The sequence below is a fragment of the Mus musculus genome, chromosome 16 (assembly GCF_000001635.26).
Source record: "Mus musculus strain C57BL/6J chromosome 16, GRCm38.p6 C57BL/6J".
Taxonomy (NCBI): Eukaryota; Metazoa; Chordata; class Mammalia; order Rodentia; family Muridae; genus Mus; species Mus musculus.
This window is the reverse complement of record NC_000082.6, coordinates 3,924,875-3,943,624: the sequence shown is the minus strand read 5'-3', so window position 1 is coordinate 3,943,624 and position 18,750 is coordinate 3,924,875. Positions and strand designations below refer to the sequence as shown.

Genomic DNA, 18,750 nt, shown 5'->3' with positions numbered 1-18,750 from the left:
CTACAACACTAAGCCTTGGCTGGCTCAGAACTTTCTATATTGATCAGACTAGCCTTGAGCTCACAGAGATCCACCTGCCCTGTCTTCAGAGTGCTGGGATTAAAGATATGAGTATTATGCTCAGCCCACAGTGATCTTTTCCTTTCTTTCTTTCTTCGGGAGTTTGAATATGCTTGGCCCAGGGAGTGGCACTATTAGGAGGTGTGGCCTTGTTGAAGGAAGTGTATCACTGTAGGTGTGGGCTTTCAGACCCTCCTCCTAGCTATCTGAAAACAGTCTCCTTTGGCTGTATTTAGACGAAGATGGAGAACTCTCAGCTCCTTCTCCAGCGCCATGCTTGTCTGTACACTGCCATGCTTGCTGCTGTGACTGAACCTCTGAAACTGTAAGCCTGCCCTAGGAAAAAGTTTGCCTTTGTAAGAGTTGCTTTGGTGTCTCTATACAGCAATAAAACCCTAAGATATTCTCTTCCTCTTCTCTTCTCTTCCTCTTCTCTTCTCTTCCTCTCCTCTTCCTCTCCCTCTCTCCTTCTCTTCTCTTCTCTTCTCTTCTCTTCTCTTCTCTCCTCTCTCCTCTCCCCTCCCCCCTCCTCCCCCCTTCTCCCCTCCCCTCCCCTCCCCTGCTCTTTAGGAAAGTTCATGACAGAGGCAGGTGGATCTCTTTGCGTTTAAGGCCAACTTGGTCTATATAGTGAGTTCCAAAACAGTTAGGGCTACACAATGAGACCCTGCCTCAAAAAAAAAAAAAAAAAAAGTTCAACAATGACAAACGCTAGTTTCTATATGTAATAGGTAGAATTTAAAAATAATGCTTTCAAGTAATGTTTAATTATATAAAAATGCAGTGTTGAATACATATTAAATCACACCTATTTGTGTGAGGAGTCGTGTGTGGGTACTAACATGCCTGTGCTGTTGTCAGAGGATAATTGGTGGGAGCGAGTTCCCTCTATGTACCATGTGAGCTCCTTTCCCACTAAGTCATGTCACATTTCACATTTTGTACATTTTTTTTTTTTTTTTTTTTGAGACAGGGTTTCTCTGTGTAGCCCTGGCTGTCCTGGAACTCACTCTGTAGACTAGGCTGTCCTCGAACTCAGAAATCCACTTGCCTCTGCCTCCCGAGTGCTGGGATTAAAGGTGTGCGCCACCACGCCTGGCCATTTTCCACATTTTAAGGAGAGGTAAGTAGCTTTTGAAATCTTCTATATGTGGTATATGCACGGGCTTAGGGAGATGGCCTAGTGCGGATGGCCACCTTCTATACAAGCATGAGAACTTAAGTTTGGATCCCAGAACCTACATAAAAAAGATGGAGTGACAGAGTGGGATGCGTGCGCCTTTAATCACAGCAGTGTAAGGCAGAGTGATGCACATCTCTTCGAGTTCAAAGCCAGCCTGATCTGCATAGGAAGTTCCAAATCAACCAGGGGTACACAGTAAGACCCTGACTCAAAAACAAAACAATAACAAACAGCAAAAATATGGGCGTGGCTACACATACCTTTAACTCCAGCACTGTGTACCAAGAGCTTGTTGGCTATCCAGCCTAGATGAAAAACAGCAAGCTTCAGTTCAGGGAGTGACTGTTTCAAGCACTAAGGCAGAAAGTAATTGGGAAGACACCTGATGTCCTCCTCTGACTTCTACATGCATGGGCAGGGGAGCCTCTGAACTCACAAATGAACCTCTGTGAGTTCAAGGCCAGCCTGGTCTGCATAGGAGTTCTAGACTAGGCCCTGTCTCATAAATGAAATAAGAAATGCCAGTTGGGCTGAGGATATAATTCAGCTGATACCAGTCTGTCATGCAAGCATGAGGGGCTGAGTGCAGTCCCCCAAGCCCTTAGTGTGCGCTTGTAATCCCTGGGAAGCGGGAGATAAGACGAGCCGATTGTCTAGTCAGTCTCGGATAATCGATGAGCTCCCAGGCCCTAGTAAAAGATCCATCCCTACACCCTCCAAAAGGTGGACAGCTCCTGAGGAACAAGTACAGTGCTTGTCCTTTGGCCTTCACACATACATGCCTCCTAGCACAAGCACACATGATTGCTAGCATGAGTAGGTAGCAGTAGAAGTTGGAGCTACACTTGTTGAGGGAGCCAGGCTGGGGAACTATATGATGGTGGCATGTAATTTGAAGTGAATCTGCCTCCCAGAAGGACACTGGTCCTCTGAGAGAAAACAAAAGAGTCATAATCTGGAGCCTTGATGATCAGCCTGTGACCTGATCATCAAGGAAAACTTATTTAATAATAATAGGGCTGGTGAGATGGCTCAGTGGGTAAGAGCACCCAACTGTTCTTCCGAAGGTCAGGAGTTCAAATCCCAGCAACCACATGTTGGCTCGCAACCATCCATAACGAGATCTGACTCCCTCTTCTGGAGTGTCTGAGGACAGCTACAGTGTACTTACATATAATAAATAAATAAATAAATAAATCTTTAAAAAAAAAAAAATAATAATAGCAGCCAAGACTTATATGGTATCAGTCTGTATTTCTCCTCAAAGGATTTTCTTGTAGATTTGAATGACTTAGAACACAGGTATGGGGATCCCAAGTGTTAGGAGATAGACAAAAGAACATCTTTGTTGGGGTTAAGCCCAGATGGTGTAGTGAACAAAACACATGTTACCTTTCCAGCCTGCCGAGTCCCTGTGTACCTATACATCTGAGGCTCTTAATCTGCCTGGGCCCCTTGGCAAGGTCAGAAGTCATTGTCACTTTCATCCAAGGGCTCCGGTTTACGGATCCTTCGACTGGGCTTAGCTGGTGAGAGAGCAATGCTTTCATCTTCCAAATCGTCATCATCTTCTTCATCATCTTCCATGTCAATTTCACTGTCCTCCGAGTCTTCCTGAAACAAAGAGATGGCAAATATAACTGAGGTGCTAGCTCACACTGATAGCTTGTCCTTAGAGACCCCACTTTATCCTCCAAAGTGCAATGACCAGCAATACCCATGTGGTGGAGGTTTGTGGGGACACAGCACATTGCTAGCTGAACAAATCCACTAGCCTGAGGCTATATAACTAGTAACTCTTTATCAGGGTTGTTGAGCAGGGGTTGGCTTTCTGTGGATGTCCCTTAACTCATGCTCAGGAACCTCGATGCTGCATGGCTCCTGCAGTCCAGAGACCCAGTGCAGGAGAAAAGGAGGCCTATTCCAGGTGGAGGTGGAAAGCAGTACAGATGTGGGTAAGAGGGCAAGGTGAAGGGTGTGCAGCTCCTTCATGGTCTGGATCCAGGGAGTACCAATTCGGGCTTTCATTCTTACAACAAGTCCTGTGTTCCATGTATATAGACTAAGATGGCTGGTCACCCAATCTAGACTATTCCTGAATATTCATACACGTTAGAATTCTCTTCTTTAAAGAACTGTCACTTCCTCCAGCTACTCTACTCTGTTTCCTTTCTAGCAGAAATTCTTGAGAAGGCCAGACCTATTGTGGTACAAGCCTACAATTTCAGCATTCCAGAAGCTAAGGCAGGAGGATGACTATTAATTTAAGGCCAGCCTGAGCGACATAGAAAGACCATGTCTCACAGTGAAAAAAAGAAAGGACATTCTCTGGGTAAACTACTGTTCTCAAGCATCCCCATGTACTTCCCCTCCATTGCCTAAGCACAGCAATCTACCCCATATCCCCAAACCACTCTTATGAAGACCCAAAAGACTCTGATCCAGTGGGGACACAGTCCTGTTTCTTTTCTTTTCTTTTCTTTTCTTTTCTTTTCTTTTTTTTTTTTTTTTTTTTTTTTTTTTTTTCCGAGACAGGGTTTCTCTGTGTAGCCCTGGCTGACCTGGAACTCACTCTGTAGACCAGGCTGGCCTTGAACTCAGAAATCTGCCTGCCTCTGCCTCCCAAGTGTTGGGATTAAAGGTGTGCGCCACCACCGCCCGGCTCACAGTCCTGTTTCTTAAATTCCAAACTTTAATTTCAACTGTCTACTCCATACCGCATGATGTCTAATAGGCCACACACCCGAGAATGTCTAAAACCAAATTCCTGATCCACCTTTTCAGCCCCTCCTCAACTCATCTCTGTTTCAGGAAGTTAAAGCCCTGTGCGTTTAGTCAGTTACACAACCGAAGCAGTGTGTATGTTCTCCTCTTCATCACACTGGTGCAGTCAGCTAAGAAAACAAGATGGGTCCGACTTTGGAAACATTCAGACTCGCAGCACTTCTCAACAGCAATGTCCTCACGTTCTCAGGATACAAGGCCCTCCCCTCCAGTCTACACAATTGCAGTCGCTGCCTGCCTCTCCTGGGCTTACAACTGCAACATTCCCTATCTTATGAGGTGCTCATCAACCCCACACAGGTCCACACTGCCTGTGCTGTCTCTCATCACTCTCAACTTAGTTCCTCCATTCTGCCACTGCCTAGGCACTGGAAGTGTTCACACTCCCTGGGCCCAGGGGCTCTATCCACCCCAAAATGGCTCACCCTGTCCCTTATTCAGGCCTCCAATTTCTCATTAGAGGCCTTGCCTGATCATGGAGAAATAAAATCCCTTGTCTCTGTCATTTCTTACCTTCTTGAACTATTTCTTCCCTAACAACCATGACTATAGTATGTCTGCTAGACTGTTCCTAGAACATATGTGTCCCAAAGGCAAGGACTGTTTTTGTTCCCTGCTGCATTCAGGACCTGGCACTGATAGGACTCAACAGATTCATGCTGAGCAAACACATAGAAGCCCTGTGACAGAGGGGCTGTGTGAATACAGCTTCCATGAAATAAACAAATGGGAACACCTGAGCCATTAAGGATGCATGAATTCTGAAAAGCATGCAAGCAGATACAACAGAAGCCAGACACACTCTCCAGGGAGCACGAGCTCTTTAGGCCAGATCCTCTGCGCTCAGCCTTGGGTGGACAGGAGTAGATGCAGCTACCTTATCATGTGCATCCTTGCTGTTAAAAAGAAAGCTATAGCTGAGTGATTTTCCTGCCTCTCTAGTGACTGCCCTAAGAATTCAAGGTACACGTGTCTCTGTGTCCTGCTAGGCAAGGCTAGGCACTAGCTTGCTCCTGTGAATCTAAGTAATACCGCACTGTGGTACTTAGTAAGTCAAGCGCCATACAAGAGTATAAGGTCCTGTTTGTCCCTGTCAAGGTGCTAGTGCCAGACCCCAGACATAGTCCTGTGCCTTATGAACTGACCTTGGACACCAATCCAGTGTCTTTCCAGTACCTTTGCTACATGGGCCAAGTAGCACGGACAGGGACTGTAACAGAACAGGGCTCAGAGAGCCCGGCAGTGCATACCTAGCCTGCCATTTTGAGAACCCAGATTTCCCTTTTTGGTTAAGTTCTCAAGCCATTTATCTATCCTGATCTCAGCCCCCTACCAGGTGCCTCCGAGGCCCTGGTCTAGGAAAATATCTTTTCTGTGTTCCTGCTCCAGAACTGTAGAAGGGTACTGAAGACAGGCGGTGCTGGAACATGCCCTTGCTATCAATACTTCGTTTCTAGGTTATAATTCAGGGCCTGATGACCGCAGCCACCTTTCTCATCTTTGGTCTTGGTGTTTGGGCCTGCTTAGTATGGTAATGCAAGAGATCACCCTGCTTCTCTCACAATGGGATCTGTTCTGAGGGCTTCCTGCCCAAGAGAGGAGGCATTACCCTGGAGGAGAGGACCTGCTAGCCCTGAGCAGGCCAACACACAGCAACGAACAGATGAGGCAAGCAAAGTAAACCAACCTGCTTCCTGGAGCTGGGAGTCCTGCATTTACCTAAGAGGGCTGGTGCTGCTTGCATCTTTGGAAAGTGAGAATGGAAAGAATCGTGAGAAGGTGGCGAAGCAAAGAAGGGCAAAGGGTGTGCATATTTGTGTGTAACAAGAAACAAGCTCCTAACAAGCAAGGGAGAGCCAGCCCTTCACAGGCAAACCATGTGCTGGAATAGGCAGCTCCCTGACAGCGGGCAGCACCTAAACTAAGCTATGAGCACAGCCCCAGACCAGGGGCACAGGAGTGTTGGGAGGGCGATGGACTCACGTCTTCATCCGAGTCTCCACCTTGCATTGCACCCACGATCCGTTTGCTGGGCCTTCCTGAGAAAACAAACCACAAAATGATGAGATCCTTGGAAAATATGGCAGAAAATGGCATCTAAGACCTTGGAAAACTGGGGAAATACCAGCATACACAATAATTTATGTACTTAAGTGAGCTCCAACAAACAGTAGTCACGTTCCTGTATCCCCTTCCCTCTATTCTGAGAAACTCACTCTATAGTCGAGGCTGACCTTGAACTCTTGATCTTGCCTCAGCATCTAGAGTGCTGGGACTATAGCTGTGCATCACCATGCTGGAGCTCTGCACTTCTACTTTGAAAGATGAGACAAAGGCAGTAAAATATTAACATATCAGGGTGATAACAAACACTTGCAATCTCAGCACTCAGGAGGAGAATCATTGGGAGCTCAAAGCTAGCTTGCGCTTCACAGTGAGAATGTCACAACAACAACAATAACAACAACAACCAAAACAATAAAATTAACATGGGCTGGCCACTAAGCCTAATTATCTGAGTTCAGTCTCCAGAATTTACATGTTAGAAGGAAAAAACCGAGTCTCACAAGTTACCTTTGGATATGTGTCCAAGTGTGCACATGAATGTGTGTACACACATAACTGAATATAATAAAAATATATAAACATTTTATACGAAGGCTGGGGGTATAGATCAGTGGTGGAGCATTTATCTATATACTTAAAGTCATGGATTTAATTTCCAGCACCACAAAACAACCACGAAAAGAATCATGAGTATTTGAAAAACATATCCTTTGTTCCCCTGGCGATGGGCAAAGAGACCCCTTGTTGTTGTTGGTGTTCTTATATCAGTCAGGGGCAGAGCAGATGGCAGTCCTTTGTTCATCCTAGCTTCATGCCTGGCTTGGTGGGCAAAACTGTTGTGTGCCTAGGACTCATAAAAATCAAATCAAATCCTGTAGTACAGTATGGAAGGAGGAAGGCAGGCCTGTGGACTGCATTGCCACCCACAGACCTGCCCTCCAGTGCGTGACACTGGTGGGCCATAGACACTTGCTTGCCACCATGCCACACAGCATGGATGGAGGATGTCGCCCAGGGGCCCACCAGCCATGCGGCCAGCCTGCAGTGGGAGCCTCCACAATGAACAACTATGTGCTGGTCAGATGGAAGGAGAAGTGGAGCAGCTTGAGCATGATGAAGAGATGGAACTGGGGTGGAGAGGGTAGCTTGTTAGGAGTGGCCAGACTCACCACCTGGGGCCATGATGAGGTCCTAGCCTAGCTGCCACTCAGGGCCATGTGTGAGTTTTTGGCTACACTGTGGCAGAGGTTGGTGTTGGTGTCCGTGGCTCATACTTCCACTAGAGAACATGGGGATGTCCTGGCCAGGGCAGCTGATGGAGGCCATGCAGATGTCCAGGGGCTGAGCATAACTGGCCTGCCTCTCACTGGATGTCCTGCTCTGGAGAACTGTCCCCCGCCCCCCAGAGGCAGCACTTGGGAGAGGTGGTCTACACCTTGCCCAGGTAGCACAGTGGAGCTGGACCTGCTGGCAGAAGTGAGTGAGCCTGCCCTGAGGGCATGAGTGTAGAAGAGCTGATCTCGTCACTCATCTGCCATGGGGTGGCACAGACACAGAAGTGATATACCCCACCCCACAAAGCTGCCTTCAGGGTCATGAGCTTGGGAGAGCTGGCCCTGACTCTACCAACTACAGCACTGAGGAGAGCAGGCCCTGCACTTCGCCTGAGCAGCACAGCAGAGCTGACCCTGGTGGCATGAGTGGGTGTGGGGTATTGGGGTGGGGGCAGTGCATGTGAGCCAGCCCAGAGGTCGAGAACTCGGGAGAGCGCCTTACCATTTGTCTACCATGAGGCAGCATAGGTGCAGGGTGAAGCCTTGCCTCCTTTGCAGCACACCGAGTGTGGCAGTCAGGAGAGCTGGCCCTGCCCCTGGTCAGGCGAAGCACTCGGGAAAGTGGGCCCTGTACCTCACCTAATCAGCACAGTAGTGCTGGCACTGGCTGAGGGGCAGTGGGTGAGCAAGCCCCAAGGACAGAGTGAGGAAAAGCTAGCCCTGCTACTAGCCCTCTGCCCCTTTTCCCCTTGTCACCTAAGGCAGTCAGGAATGCCAACCCTGGAATCACAAGGGAGAGTGAGCTGGCCCTGCCCCTTGCTGGCTGCAGCATTCTATAGAATGGGTCCTGTATCTTGCCTGGGCAATACAGTGGAGCTGGCACTTACGGTGAAGGCACAGGTGAGCCTGTCCCGGGGGTGTGAGTACTGGCCCAGCCCTCGCAGGCTGCAGCACTTAGGAGACTGGGCCCTGCTCCTTGCTGGGCAGCACAGTGGAGCTGGCTCTGGAGGCATGGGTACAGGTGAGCTGGCCCCTAGGGCACAAGAGCAGGAGGGCTGACCCTGCCTCCTGTTGTTAGCCTAGCCGGAGCAGTGCTGGAGAGCTAGCTAGCCCTGGTGGTGGGGATAAGGGAGAGCCAGTTTCCACCCAGGCCCAGATTTAGGACTCTGAATTGGTCCATTCCAAAATCTCTATCATTAGTGAATGGTTGGGAGGCGTGAAAGGGTCAGTCTACAGGATCTCCATGACACGGGGCAACAATAGGATAACCAGGAGAAGTTCTAATGACGATCCAATGTTGACGGTGTCACAGAAGTCAGAGATCTTGAACCAGATGAGTGACTCATTGCAATGACTCATTGCAAGAGATGTGTGGACAGAGGGGTAGACTGTGGGACACACTGTGACACACTACAGCTTCCATGATGAGATGTTTCCTGTGCTTTGTTTGTGTGTGTTTTATTGGGGGTGGGGTAGTTGCAAGGGTGGATATGAGGGGACTGGGGTGCATGATGTGAAACCCACAAAGAACCAATAAAAAGTTAAAAAAGAAAAACATATCTCCTTAGTATTTGGGGAGGAAACATCACTGAACTCCACTGTTAGGTCACATTCAGTAGAACTTTGTTGCTATCTATGGAAAAAGAAAAAACATTCCTCTTTTGTGAACCAGTGTCACTTGTACTTGGATCGAGGTGGAAGCTTCAGAATGAAAATGTGACTAGGCTCCAGACAGTGCAGGAGGAGAGGGGCGCTGCTGGGGGGGGGGGCCCAGAACTGTTAGACAAGTGCAAAGTCTTATGGCATTTGCAGATCCTAGCCATAGGTTCTGGAACTGTGCTACCTGATTTTACTCTGCAAGTACTTAAGCAGAATTTGGAACAAAACTAACATTGAGCAAGTTACAGTTTCTCTAGTGTTGGCTCCCATCCATCAAATGAGGTTTGTAAGAGGCTCTTATGTAACACCTTTTCTGTGTTAATTCCTTGGCCACAAGGGATAGACCTGCACTGACCAAAACAAATAGTGCAGAGAGCTCAGATACAGAGGCCATTTCTGAGATATCTGTGGGAAATCTGAAACCACAAATGTGAACCAGCTCTTCCCAGGGACAGAGATAAGAATATTACATGCGCAGGGCATAGTGCTGCATCCTGTATCTCAATGCTTAGGAGGCCGAAGCAGGAGTATCAGGTTGAAGGTCATCTTGAGGTACATTGTGAATTCAAGATCAGCTTAGCTACATGAATCAAACAAAAGGACTATTAGAGGCAATGCAGTTTGAGAGACAGATCCTGAAGAACAGATTGGGACAGGAAGTGTTTCCAGGGACCCTTCTCAGCACACTGTGGTTTGCAGTTCTAAGCAGCACTCACCCAAGCTTGCCCTTGGAGTTCTGAGAAACAGGCACGAGGAACTGGGTGACAGAAGGAGTTACATTACCTTGCATGAGCACCTCCATCGCTGTCCGAGGCTTAGACATCCGTCTGTCCTCCAACTCGCTGTCTGATTCATCATCCTCTTGGATGTCTATGTCTGAGTCATCATTGCCTAGCAGAAAGACCACAAGGCAGAGTAAGAGAGCAGGTCTTCCATTACAGTGTAACCTCTTCTGCCTCCTATGGCTCCAGTGCAAAATCATCTGCCTTTCTTAGTTCTCTTTTCATCCATTAGATTTTATGAGACTCCCTGGATTTATTCACAGGTACTTCGTGAAATGTTAATGTAGACAATAATATGCTGTATTTGCTTTGAGCAATTTTTCAAAGTGAAAAGAACATGGACCAGGTGTTTTCAAAGCATTATGACAGTCTGAAATTTTTACAAAATCGAGTAGCTGGCTGTCAAAGTGGAAGTCCTGGTTAACGGGGGAGAAATCCACTCTGTTCTTTGTCAGGCCATATTGCTAATTTAAGAGCCTTGATCCTAACAAAGATAGAAGTGGATGTGAAAGAACAAGGCGGGTGGGATGGAGGTGAGGGGAGAGCCAGGCCTGGGCTTCAGAGGAAGCTGTTCTGAGACAGCGCTGAAGTGACATTCTTACTGGGGAAAATTCTAGAATAAAGGCATACATACGTTGATGGGGTTGTGGCTCAGGGCTAACACATGTGCTTATTTATTTCATTATTTTTCCTGCAAAGCTCTGAGTCTAATCCCTAATACCACATACACAGACAATCAATACTTTTCTTCTAGAAAAAAAAAATTTTTTTTTTAAGTAAATTGTATCTATTCATTAGGGGAGGCATTCAGGCATACACTGCATAAAAGGCTATTTTTAGTGCCATCATTTTAAATATATTTATTTTAAATATATGACACACTGTTGCTTTCTTCAGACACACCAGAAGAGGGCATCAGATCCCATTACAGATGGTTGTGAGCCACCATGTGGTTGCTGGGAATTGAACTCAGGACTGCTGAGCCATCTCTCCAGTGCTCAATCTCCCAGAGTTGGAACTGAAAGCAGCTGTGGGCTACCTGATGTGGGTGCTGGAAACCTAACTAGGTTGTTCTAGAAGAGCAGCAGTGTTCTTAATCATGGAGTCATCATCTCCAGCCCCCAAATCACTCTATATACATTTTCTAAATACTTGTTCATTGTCTTTTGTGTCTGTAAGCTGAACATTTCCAAGACAGAACTAACAGAGACTATAACAGGAAGATAAAGCTCTCTGCCTAGTGCCTTACTGTACTCAGGGAGTGATGGTTTGGGAAGGAGGGTCTTGGAGGGGTTTGCAGTTGCTGGCCTGACACTGACTTAGAAGTCAGCCTAGAAATCCAGCAGTTGTTGGTCTTCCAAAAGGCTTTGCTTGGTACCTGCATGTGAAAGTAATGGCAAGGTAGCTGGATCCACCTGGATATTAAGGGAAGGTAACCTGCTTTCTAAGAGCTGTGTTCTTAGCTCAGGAGGAAAGCCTGGGCATTGCAGCAGTGTCACTGAGAACATCCTTCAAGACTACCAACACAGTTTGAAAACCACATCTTCTACAAGTCTATACAGAAAACAAATCCATATTAAAGTAATTTAACACCACTCATTTTAGTTTCCCTCCTACTCCATCCATAAAAATTACGATATTAAATGCTTACTCCACGCAACAGAGAGGCCACTGCATCAGTTGGTCTCTGCCTTGACTGACCTAGCACTAAATCAGCAGGAGCCTGCTTTGCTACAGACTCGGTTCAGGTTTTCTAAAGGATTCCCAGAAGTCCCTGCTCTTCCTAGACTCTCTGAGAACAGGTACAACAGGAAACAGATACAGGGAACAGGCAGGTTGGAGAAAAGCTGGGTGCCCAGGTATATTGTTCTGACCACAAGAATAAAGACATTTCATCAAGAGAACAGAACTGAGCAAGAGAAGCGAGTCAGTGCAACAGAACTGCTGTAGCAGGAAGAACACACACTGCCATTGTTCCTTCTGTGGAACTGTTGCCCTGGTGTCATCCTGGTGAGCAATGCTGGCTCATTACGGAGAAGACTCCCTCTCAGAGTCGAGGCCTCATGTTTAGTACACTCTTCTACAGGTTAGGGCCTTGGTAAGCACTCCTGGATGACTATGGTTGGGATTTGCAAACAGGCAAGTGAGGTCTTTCACTGACACTGCATGCAACAGCACCCTTTCAGCCTGCCCTAAAATATGGGACCATTCACACTAGTAGGCATAATTTTCATTCATAACTATTTATTACATAGAGTTCAAGCTAACTGTAGCATTTAAACAAACACAAATGTCATGAGTATCATAAGAAATGAATATTAAAGCCAGGGGTGGTGGCACACGCCTTTAATCCCAGCACTTGGGAGGCAGAGGCAGGCGGATTTCTGAGTTCGAGGCCAGCCTGGTCTACAAAGTGAGTTCCAGGACAGCCAGGGCTATACAGGGAAACCCTGTCTCGAAAAACCAAAAAGAAAAAAAAAAAAAAAAAGAAAAGAAAAGAAAAAGAAATGAATATTAGCTAGATGCTGTATAACTGGAAGCAAACTTTATTATCATTGAAAATAGATTCTTCTCTCATACACTCCATCGCAACCAATTTCCCTTCCCTCCATTTCTCCTAGCTCCTATTACCTTCCCTGTGCTCTAGATCCATTCCCACTGTTTCCTCTTCAGAAAGGAGCAGGCCTCTAAGAGAGGACAGCCAAACAGGACAAAACAAGATTCAGTAAAACAAAGCAAAAGCCCTTAGACTGGGGCTGGACAAGGCAACTCAATAGGGGGAAAAGAGTCTCAAGAGTAGACAAAGAGTCTTAGGTAGACCTTTTACCACGATTAGGGGTCCAAGCTAACAGCCATCCATACACATAGAAGACCTCTGCAGACCCATGCAGGCCCTGTGCTTACCATCACAGTCTTTATGAGAAGCAAGCTGTCTGAGTAAATTCAAATGTCACTTAATATAAATCTGTGAGAAAATTGCCATCTGAAAATATTCTAGTCAACAATGACAGATATCATCTATTGTTCTTACCACAATTAAAAATGAGAGAAAAGAGTTTAATAAAAATAAATATCGAAACGCTGACACCATTGCATACACTAGCAAGATTTTGCTGAAATGATCCAGAGAGAGCTGTCTCTTGTGAGTGTATGCCAGGGCCTAGCAAACACAGAAGTGGATGCTCACAGTCAGCTATTGGATGGATCATAGGACCCCCAATGGAGGAGCTAGAGAAAGTACCCAAGGAGCTAAAGGGATCTGCAATCCTATAGGTGGAACAACAATAAGAAGTAACCAATACCCGGAGCTCATGTCTCTAGCTGCATATGTATGAGAAGATGGCCTAGTCGGCCATTAGTGGAAAGAGAGGCCCATTGGTCGTGCAAACTTTATATGCCTCAGTACAGGGGAACGCCAGGGCCAAGAAGTGGGAGTGGGTGGGTAGGGGAGTGTGTTGGGGACTTTTGGGATAGCATTGGAAATGTAAATGAAATAAATACCCAATAAAAAAAACAAAAAACAAAAAACCCTAAAAAACAAACAAACAAAATAAAACAAAAAAACCCTGTAAGTAACTCTGCTAGAGAAATGTACATAACTCATTGTGTGCCTGTCCTGCAAAGCTGATAGCCCGAGTTGATCTCAGGAACTCGTGTAAACATGGAAGGAGAGAGGACCAACTACAAAGTTGTCTTCTGACTTTGACGTCTGAATCACGACACACTCACACCACCACTTGCACACTTGGCATGTGTGCACATGCGTGTCCAGCAAACACACACATTCTCGAGTGTGTGCGGGCGTGCGGGCGTGCGTGCGTGCGTGCGTACTCTGAATGAAAATCTTAAACACTTAAGTAACTTCACAGCTGAAAGCACTAGTCAGGCAGGGCAGGGCCTTACTTCCACTCTTGAGCAGTCGCTTCTCTTCTTCCTTTAACTTATTTTGCATCAGACGGAGAGTATTTTCAGCTTCCTGTGGAGGAAAGAAACAGACTCAGAATAATGAACTTTTGTGGATGATCTGATTCTTCACCACTGTGTGAATACTGAAGGGCTTGTCATATCAAGCAAAAAACCCACGACAAAACAAAAGAAAACAAGGAAGTTGTTTATGGGAAAATGGCTCAGTGGTTTGGGTCACTGGCTGCTCTTCCAGAGGATCCTGGTTCAATTCCTTGTATCCACATGGTAGCTCACAACCATCTAAACACCAATTCAGGAGGTCTGATGCCCAGTTTTGGCCTCTGAGGGCACTGCATGCACACGGCACACAGACATAGTTTCAGGCAAAATACAAGTATACAAAATAGACATGTATATATCTTTTCAAAAAGTTAAAGAGAATTTGCTTGAGCAACCTATGAGGTCCCTAAACCCGTGCTCTTCCTCTTTCCAGCAGCCTGTGGGAGTGGCCTAGAAAGTTGATGCTCTGGCTTCATACCCTCCTCCCGCTCCACACCACTCGAAAGGAAATGAGGGACACAAGAGAAGCCCAGCATGTGTGCTGCAAGGACAGTGGACACAGGAAATGTGTGCAGACAGCCACAGCTCTCAGGCTCACAACAAAAGAAAGCAGAAGTGTTTCTTTGTTTCTGCCATTCTGCTTCACCACTCCAGTGTAGGACGGTAAGAGAAAGGAGGAGATCGCCGGGTGGTGGTAGCGCACACCTTTAATCCCAGCACTTGGGAGGCAGAGGCAGGTGGATTTCTGAGTTTGAGGCCAGCCTGATCTACAAAGTGAGTTCCAGGACAGCCAGGGCTATACAGAGAAACCCTGTCTCAAAAAACAAAAACAAAACAAAACAAAACAAAAAAAAAAAAAAAAAAAAAAGAGAAAGGAGGAGATCCTGATCACAGTGCCTGGTGTAGAACCAGAAGGGGGTAGTATGGCAGGAGTGTTGGCAAATGGAGCCCTGATTAAGCTGGGCATGGTGGTATGTATCTTATCATCTCTGCATGTAGGAAGCTGAAGCTAGAGGCTGGTCTGGATACCATTGTGAGACACTGGCCCTCTCACTCCCTAAAATAAACAGGAAACAGCCCTGACTATTGTCAAGAAGCTGCAGTGAGGTCTGGGGAGGTGTCAGGTGTTTGCTGCTCAGTCACTAGTGCACATGCAAACGCTGAGGACACATGCAGCTCTCTGTCATCTCTGCAGGGGTGACCAGGCCAAGGACTTACTTCAAACCTCTCCTGCTCCATCCTGTGGTGATCCTCAAGCTGCTGCTCCAGGTAAGCCAGGTTCCGGAACTTCTCTAGATAGACGTCATACTGCTTCTGCAGGTCTTCCTCAACCTTCTCATATTCATCCATAAAGGCCGGCCTAGAGTGAGCAGATGGCATAGAAAGGTGAAGCCAGTCAGTGTGCAGGCGTTTGATTTATATTTAAGACTCCCAACTTCCATCATAATGAATTTCTCCCAAATACATCATGAAACCTCTAATTACACAAGGTCTTCACTCTGAAAACTGCTTAAAAATAATTCACCTCTACCTGTCTCTACCCACCAAAAGAACATAGTTTTGGTTTTTGTTTGTTTGTTTCCCCCCCCCCCCCCAATATATAATAAGTCTTTTATTGTCCAAAGAGCCCAACTCATACTTGTAGTCAGGATGTTGTTTCTGGAGCTAGGTCCTTGGGTCTCACTTGTCAGCCTGCTTCATGGTTCCCTTTTCAGACACGTAGATGCCATCCTAAAACTCTGAGATCCTTGTTTTTAAGTGTATGGCTTGCCGAATCAGAGCCAATGAATTTGAAACAAGTTCAATATCATCTCCTTCAAGGATCAATTCATTCCTCTGGGCTCGAGAGACAGAACAAGCAACACCTGTCCTTACCAGAACCCTGTGGATGGATTTTTCACCCAAGAAGTTTCAGATTTCCACCACAGAAACATTCTCCTGGATAACGACATTGCTGAGGACGTGAGCCTACACAAACCTCATCTTGTGACAAGAGCCCAGCGCGACATCCTTGATCGAGTTCTGAGCATGACTGCACATGCTTCTGACAGTGGCCAGCCAGGTCCTCTGTTACCCCACCATTTGTCAACCCAGAGCCTCTCTTTGTTTTCAAGGAGACTCAGCTCTATATCAATGTGATTGAAGTCCCTCTGCAGTGTCCCCCTGGGGCCCTTCACACTGATTGTGAACCCCTTCAGAGTGATGCTGACATTTTAATGTTGACAGTCTGAGAATTGTCTTCATTCTCACAGTAGATGGGACAAAAAGTGAACATGTATTCTTTATAAATCACTGAAAAAAAAACACTGAAAGTAGGAGAATTAAGTGAAAAATTCCGTATAAATCACCAACAACATCCACCGAACATAGCCTACATACTCCCAGAATTTTTTTTTAGAACAACTCAGCAAAATAAAATTCTGGTTTATTGTTGGACATTGTTTCACACATACATCAAACAGGCCAAACCAAAACCAAAACCAAAACAACAACAAAAAACCCCCAGCAACTTCATAGACAAAAAAAAAAAAAAAAAAGAAAAAAACCTTTTTATCTTTGGCCTTTTTAACCATCTCATACAAACCAACTACTTATAGTACAGTACGCTAGTTACATACGTAAAAAAGTTACTGGAATGGTCAAAATAAGATTTTTTTTTTGTTGTTGTTGTTTTTGCTTTTTTTACAAGTTTTTTTTCTCCTTTGAGATTTGAATGAACATGGTCACACCCCACGTGAAGTCTGAAGTAGGACAGAAAATGCTCTGAAGGCTGGTTTGTTCACCTGTTATCTTTAAAAATGGCAGACCCCTAACAATATGTACAAAAATATAAAATGTAAATAAAAAATGCAAACAAATTTTCCTTTTAAAGTATTTTTAAGAAAACAAGCAGGGCCTGGAAAGTTCTGGTTTCTTTTTGCCACTCATGTTGCCAATTCATGTTGTAGTTTTGGTGGGGTGGTGGAGAGAGCATGTCATTTGTGGGTGGCACGCCCCGCTGAGGGCGGGTGGGCGGGGCCTGCTTCTTGACCACGTTTAAGTTCTGAGATGGGAAGTGGAGGTGACTAGGTCACGGTGCAGTGTGTAAGGTTACTTTTCCTTTTGCTGTCTAGTCATCCTCTTCGGTCTTCTGCTTCTGGTGTCGACATCGTCATCCTCCTCATCCTCCGCTATCCGCTTGCCTGTAGGAGCCTCAGCTTCCTCACCTTCATCTCCATCTTCTTCCTCACCCATACCTTCTTCCTCCTCCTCCTCTTCCTCCCCACCTTCTTCCTCTTCTTCATCTACCTCATTGTCAGCCTCCTGCTTGACATTTTCTTCATTTTGACTGTTCCATTCCCTGCCTCCTCCACAACTTTTTTCTTCTCCTTCAAGTCCTCGGTGCTGATCTTGGAGCTGGTGTCCACTGCCCAGTCTGACATGGTGGGGCACGTGGGTGGTCCGATGCTTCGAGTGAGGAATTAGTTGAGTTCGAGGACTCAGGCGAGAAAGCTGTCTGCTGGAGTCCGTGTTGGAGGCGGTGGGCGGTGAAGGTGGCTGTAGTGAGCGGGAGCATGGCCCGGGAACAATGCAAAGATGGCTTTTCAGAGCAGCCAGTGGGGGCCAGATTTTTTTTTTAGTAGGGTCTAGTGCAGCCTAGACTGTCCTTGGTGAATTCCTGACCAGCCCCCTGAGTGCTGGGTTTCATATGTGTGCCATCATGCTAATCCCCTAAATATAGGTACAGATAGAAATAAGTGTGTACGTGTATATTTCTTTTAAAGATTTATTTATTTATTTTATTTATATAAGTACACCAGAAGAGGGCACGGGATCCCCATTACAGATGGTTGTGAGCCACCATGTGGTTGCTGGGAATTGAACTCAGAACCTCTGGAAGAGCCATCTCTCAAGCTTGTATGTGTATTTTTTTGAGACAGAGTATTATTATGCAGCCCTGATTGGTCTAGAACTCACTATGTAGGCCAAGCTGGCCTTGAACTCAAAGATTTGTCTACCTCTGTCTTCCAAGTACTGTATTAAAGGTGTATATCAGTATATCCAACCAAGAATGTATATTTTTAATAAAAATTAAATCACGTGGGACACACTGTGATACACTACAGCTTCCGTAATAAGATTTTTAAAAATGCTATCTTAATTTCCTTTCTTTGAGGGGGAGGTTGCAAGGTGAAGGTGGATATGAAGGGATGGGTGAGTAGCTTGGGATGTATGTGAAAGTCAGAAAGAACTTGTTACTACAAGTTAAGAAAAATTAAATCTATTAGCACATAATTCTGTGGATTTCACTTCAATGAATCACAGCCTCCCATAGGGTTAACATAGTGTTAACATATGTTCACTGAAATATTAGTTCTGGCTTCTGAGATGCTTGTCCATGGCATCAAGAGACCACATGTCAAAATACGGAATGCTTCACAAATCTGCATGACACCCCCACAGGCCCACACCACTCTGTCATTCCAGTCGTAGTGTATGTGCTGGTAAGCAAGCACCTGAGACAGTTTTTAAAATGACACAAGGAGTTGGGAATGTGGTATTTGAATGAGAACAGAGACACAGCCTCATAGATTTGAATGCTTGTCCCTCAGTTTGTGAGAGTATTTGGGAAGGATTAGGAGGTGTGGCCTAGTTGGAGAAGGTGTGCCATTGGGGGCGGGGCTTTGAGGTTTCAAAAGACTTGTTCTATTTCCAGTGTGCTCTTTCTCCTGCTTCTGGATCAAGACGTGAATTCCCAGCTGTTCATGTCTTTGTTCCAGCATGGACTCTAACCTCTGAAACTGTAATCCCAGCTAAATGCATTCTTTCATAAATTACCTTGGTAATGGTAACTTTTGCTACAGCAATAGAAAGTAAGACAGAGGATGAAACAGATGGGAAGAGAACACTAATCTTTTAAAATTAGAAAAGAGCAACTTTTCTATTTAAAAGATTTGGGGCTTGCTGGGGGTAGTAGCACATGCTTTGAGTACCA

General features: G+C 45.8%; 1 protein-coding gene, 1 long non-coding RNA gene, 1 other non-coding gene and 1 pseudogene across 12 annotated transcripts in view; 2 read left to right on the top strand and 2 right to left on the bottom strand.

Moving 5' to 3' along the window:
* Positions 1 to 1,325: 1,325 nt before the first annotated feature.
* The window catches only part of Cluap1 (clusterin associated protein 1), a 35,106-nt gene continuing 17,681 nt past the window's right edge, over positions 1,326 to 18,750 (bottom strand). For 6 of the 10 annotated variants that reach the window (XM_017317157.2, XM_006522704.4, XM_006522703.4 and 3 more), the window contains 6 exons: positions 14,994 to 15,135; positions 13,713 to 13,785; positions 9,811 to 9,918; positions 6,011 to 6,066; positions 5,715 to 5,771; positions 1,326 to 2,857 (listed from right to left, as the gene is read on the bottom strand). In XM_017317157.2, coding sequence (XP_017172646.2) covers positions 2,708 to 2,857; positions 5,715 to 5,771; positions 6,011 to 6,066; positions 9,811 to 9,918; positions 13,713 to 13,785; positions 14,994 to 15,135 — 586 coding nt within the window. In that variant the 3' untranslated portion in view covers positions 1,326 to 2,707. The remainder of the gene's footprint in view (positions 2,858 to 5,714; positions 5,772 to 6,010; positions 6,067 to 9,810; positions 9,919 to 13,712; positions 13,786 to 14,993; positions 15,136 to 18,750) is intronic. The other 4 variants (XM_006522701.4, XM_030249327.1, XM_030249328.1 and 1 more) reach the window with 2 other exon arrangements.
* LOC115488700 lies at positions 6,808 to 6,951 on the top strand. Its single transcript, XR_003952001.1, has one exon. It is a non-coding gene; the product is annotated as a small nucleolar RNA SNORA48 (small nucleolar RNA).
* On the top strand, positions 14,213 to 16,243 carry Gm15537. The gene is made up of 2 exons (XR_003951938.1): positions 14,213 to 14,438; positions 14,971 to 16,243. It is a non-coding gene; the product is annotated as a predicted gene 15537 (long non-coding RNA).
* On the bottom strand, positions 15,459 to 15,988 carry Gm15539 (predicted gene 15539; annotated as a pseudogene).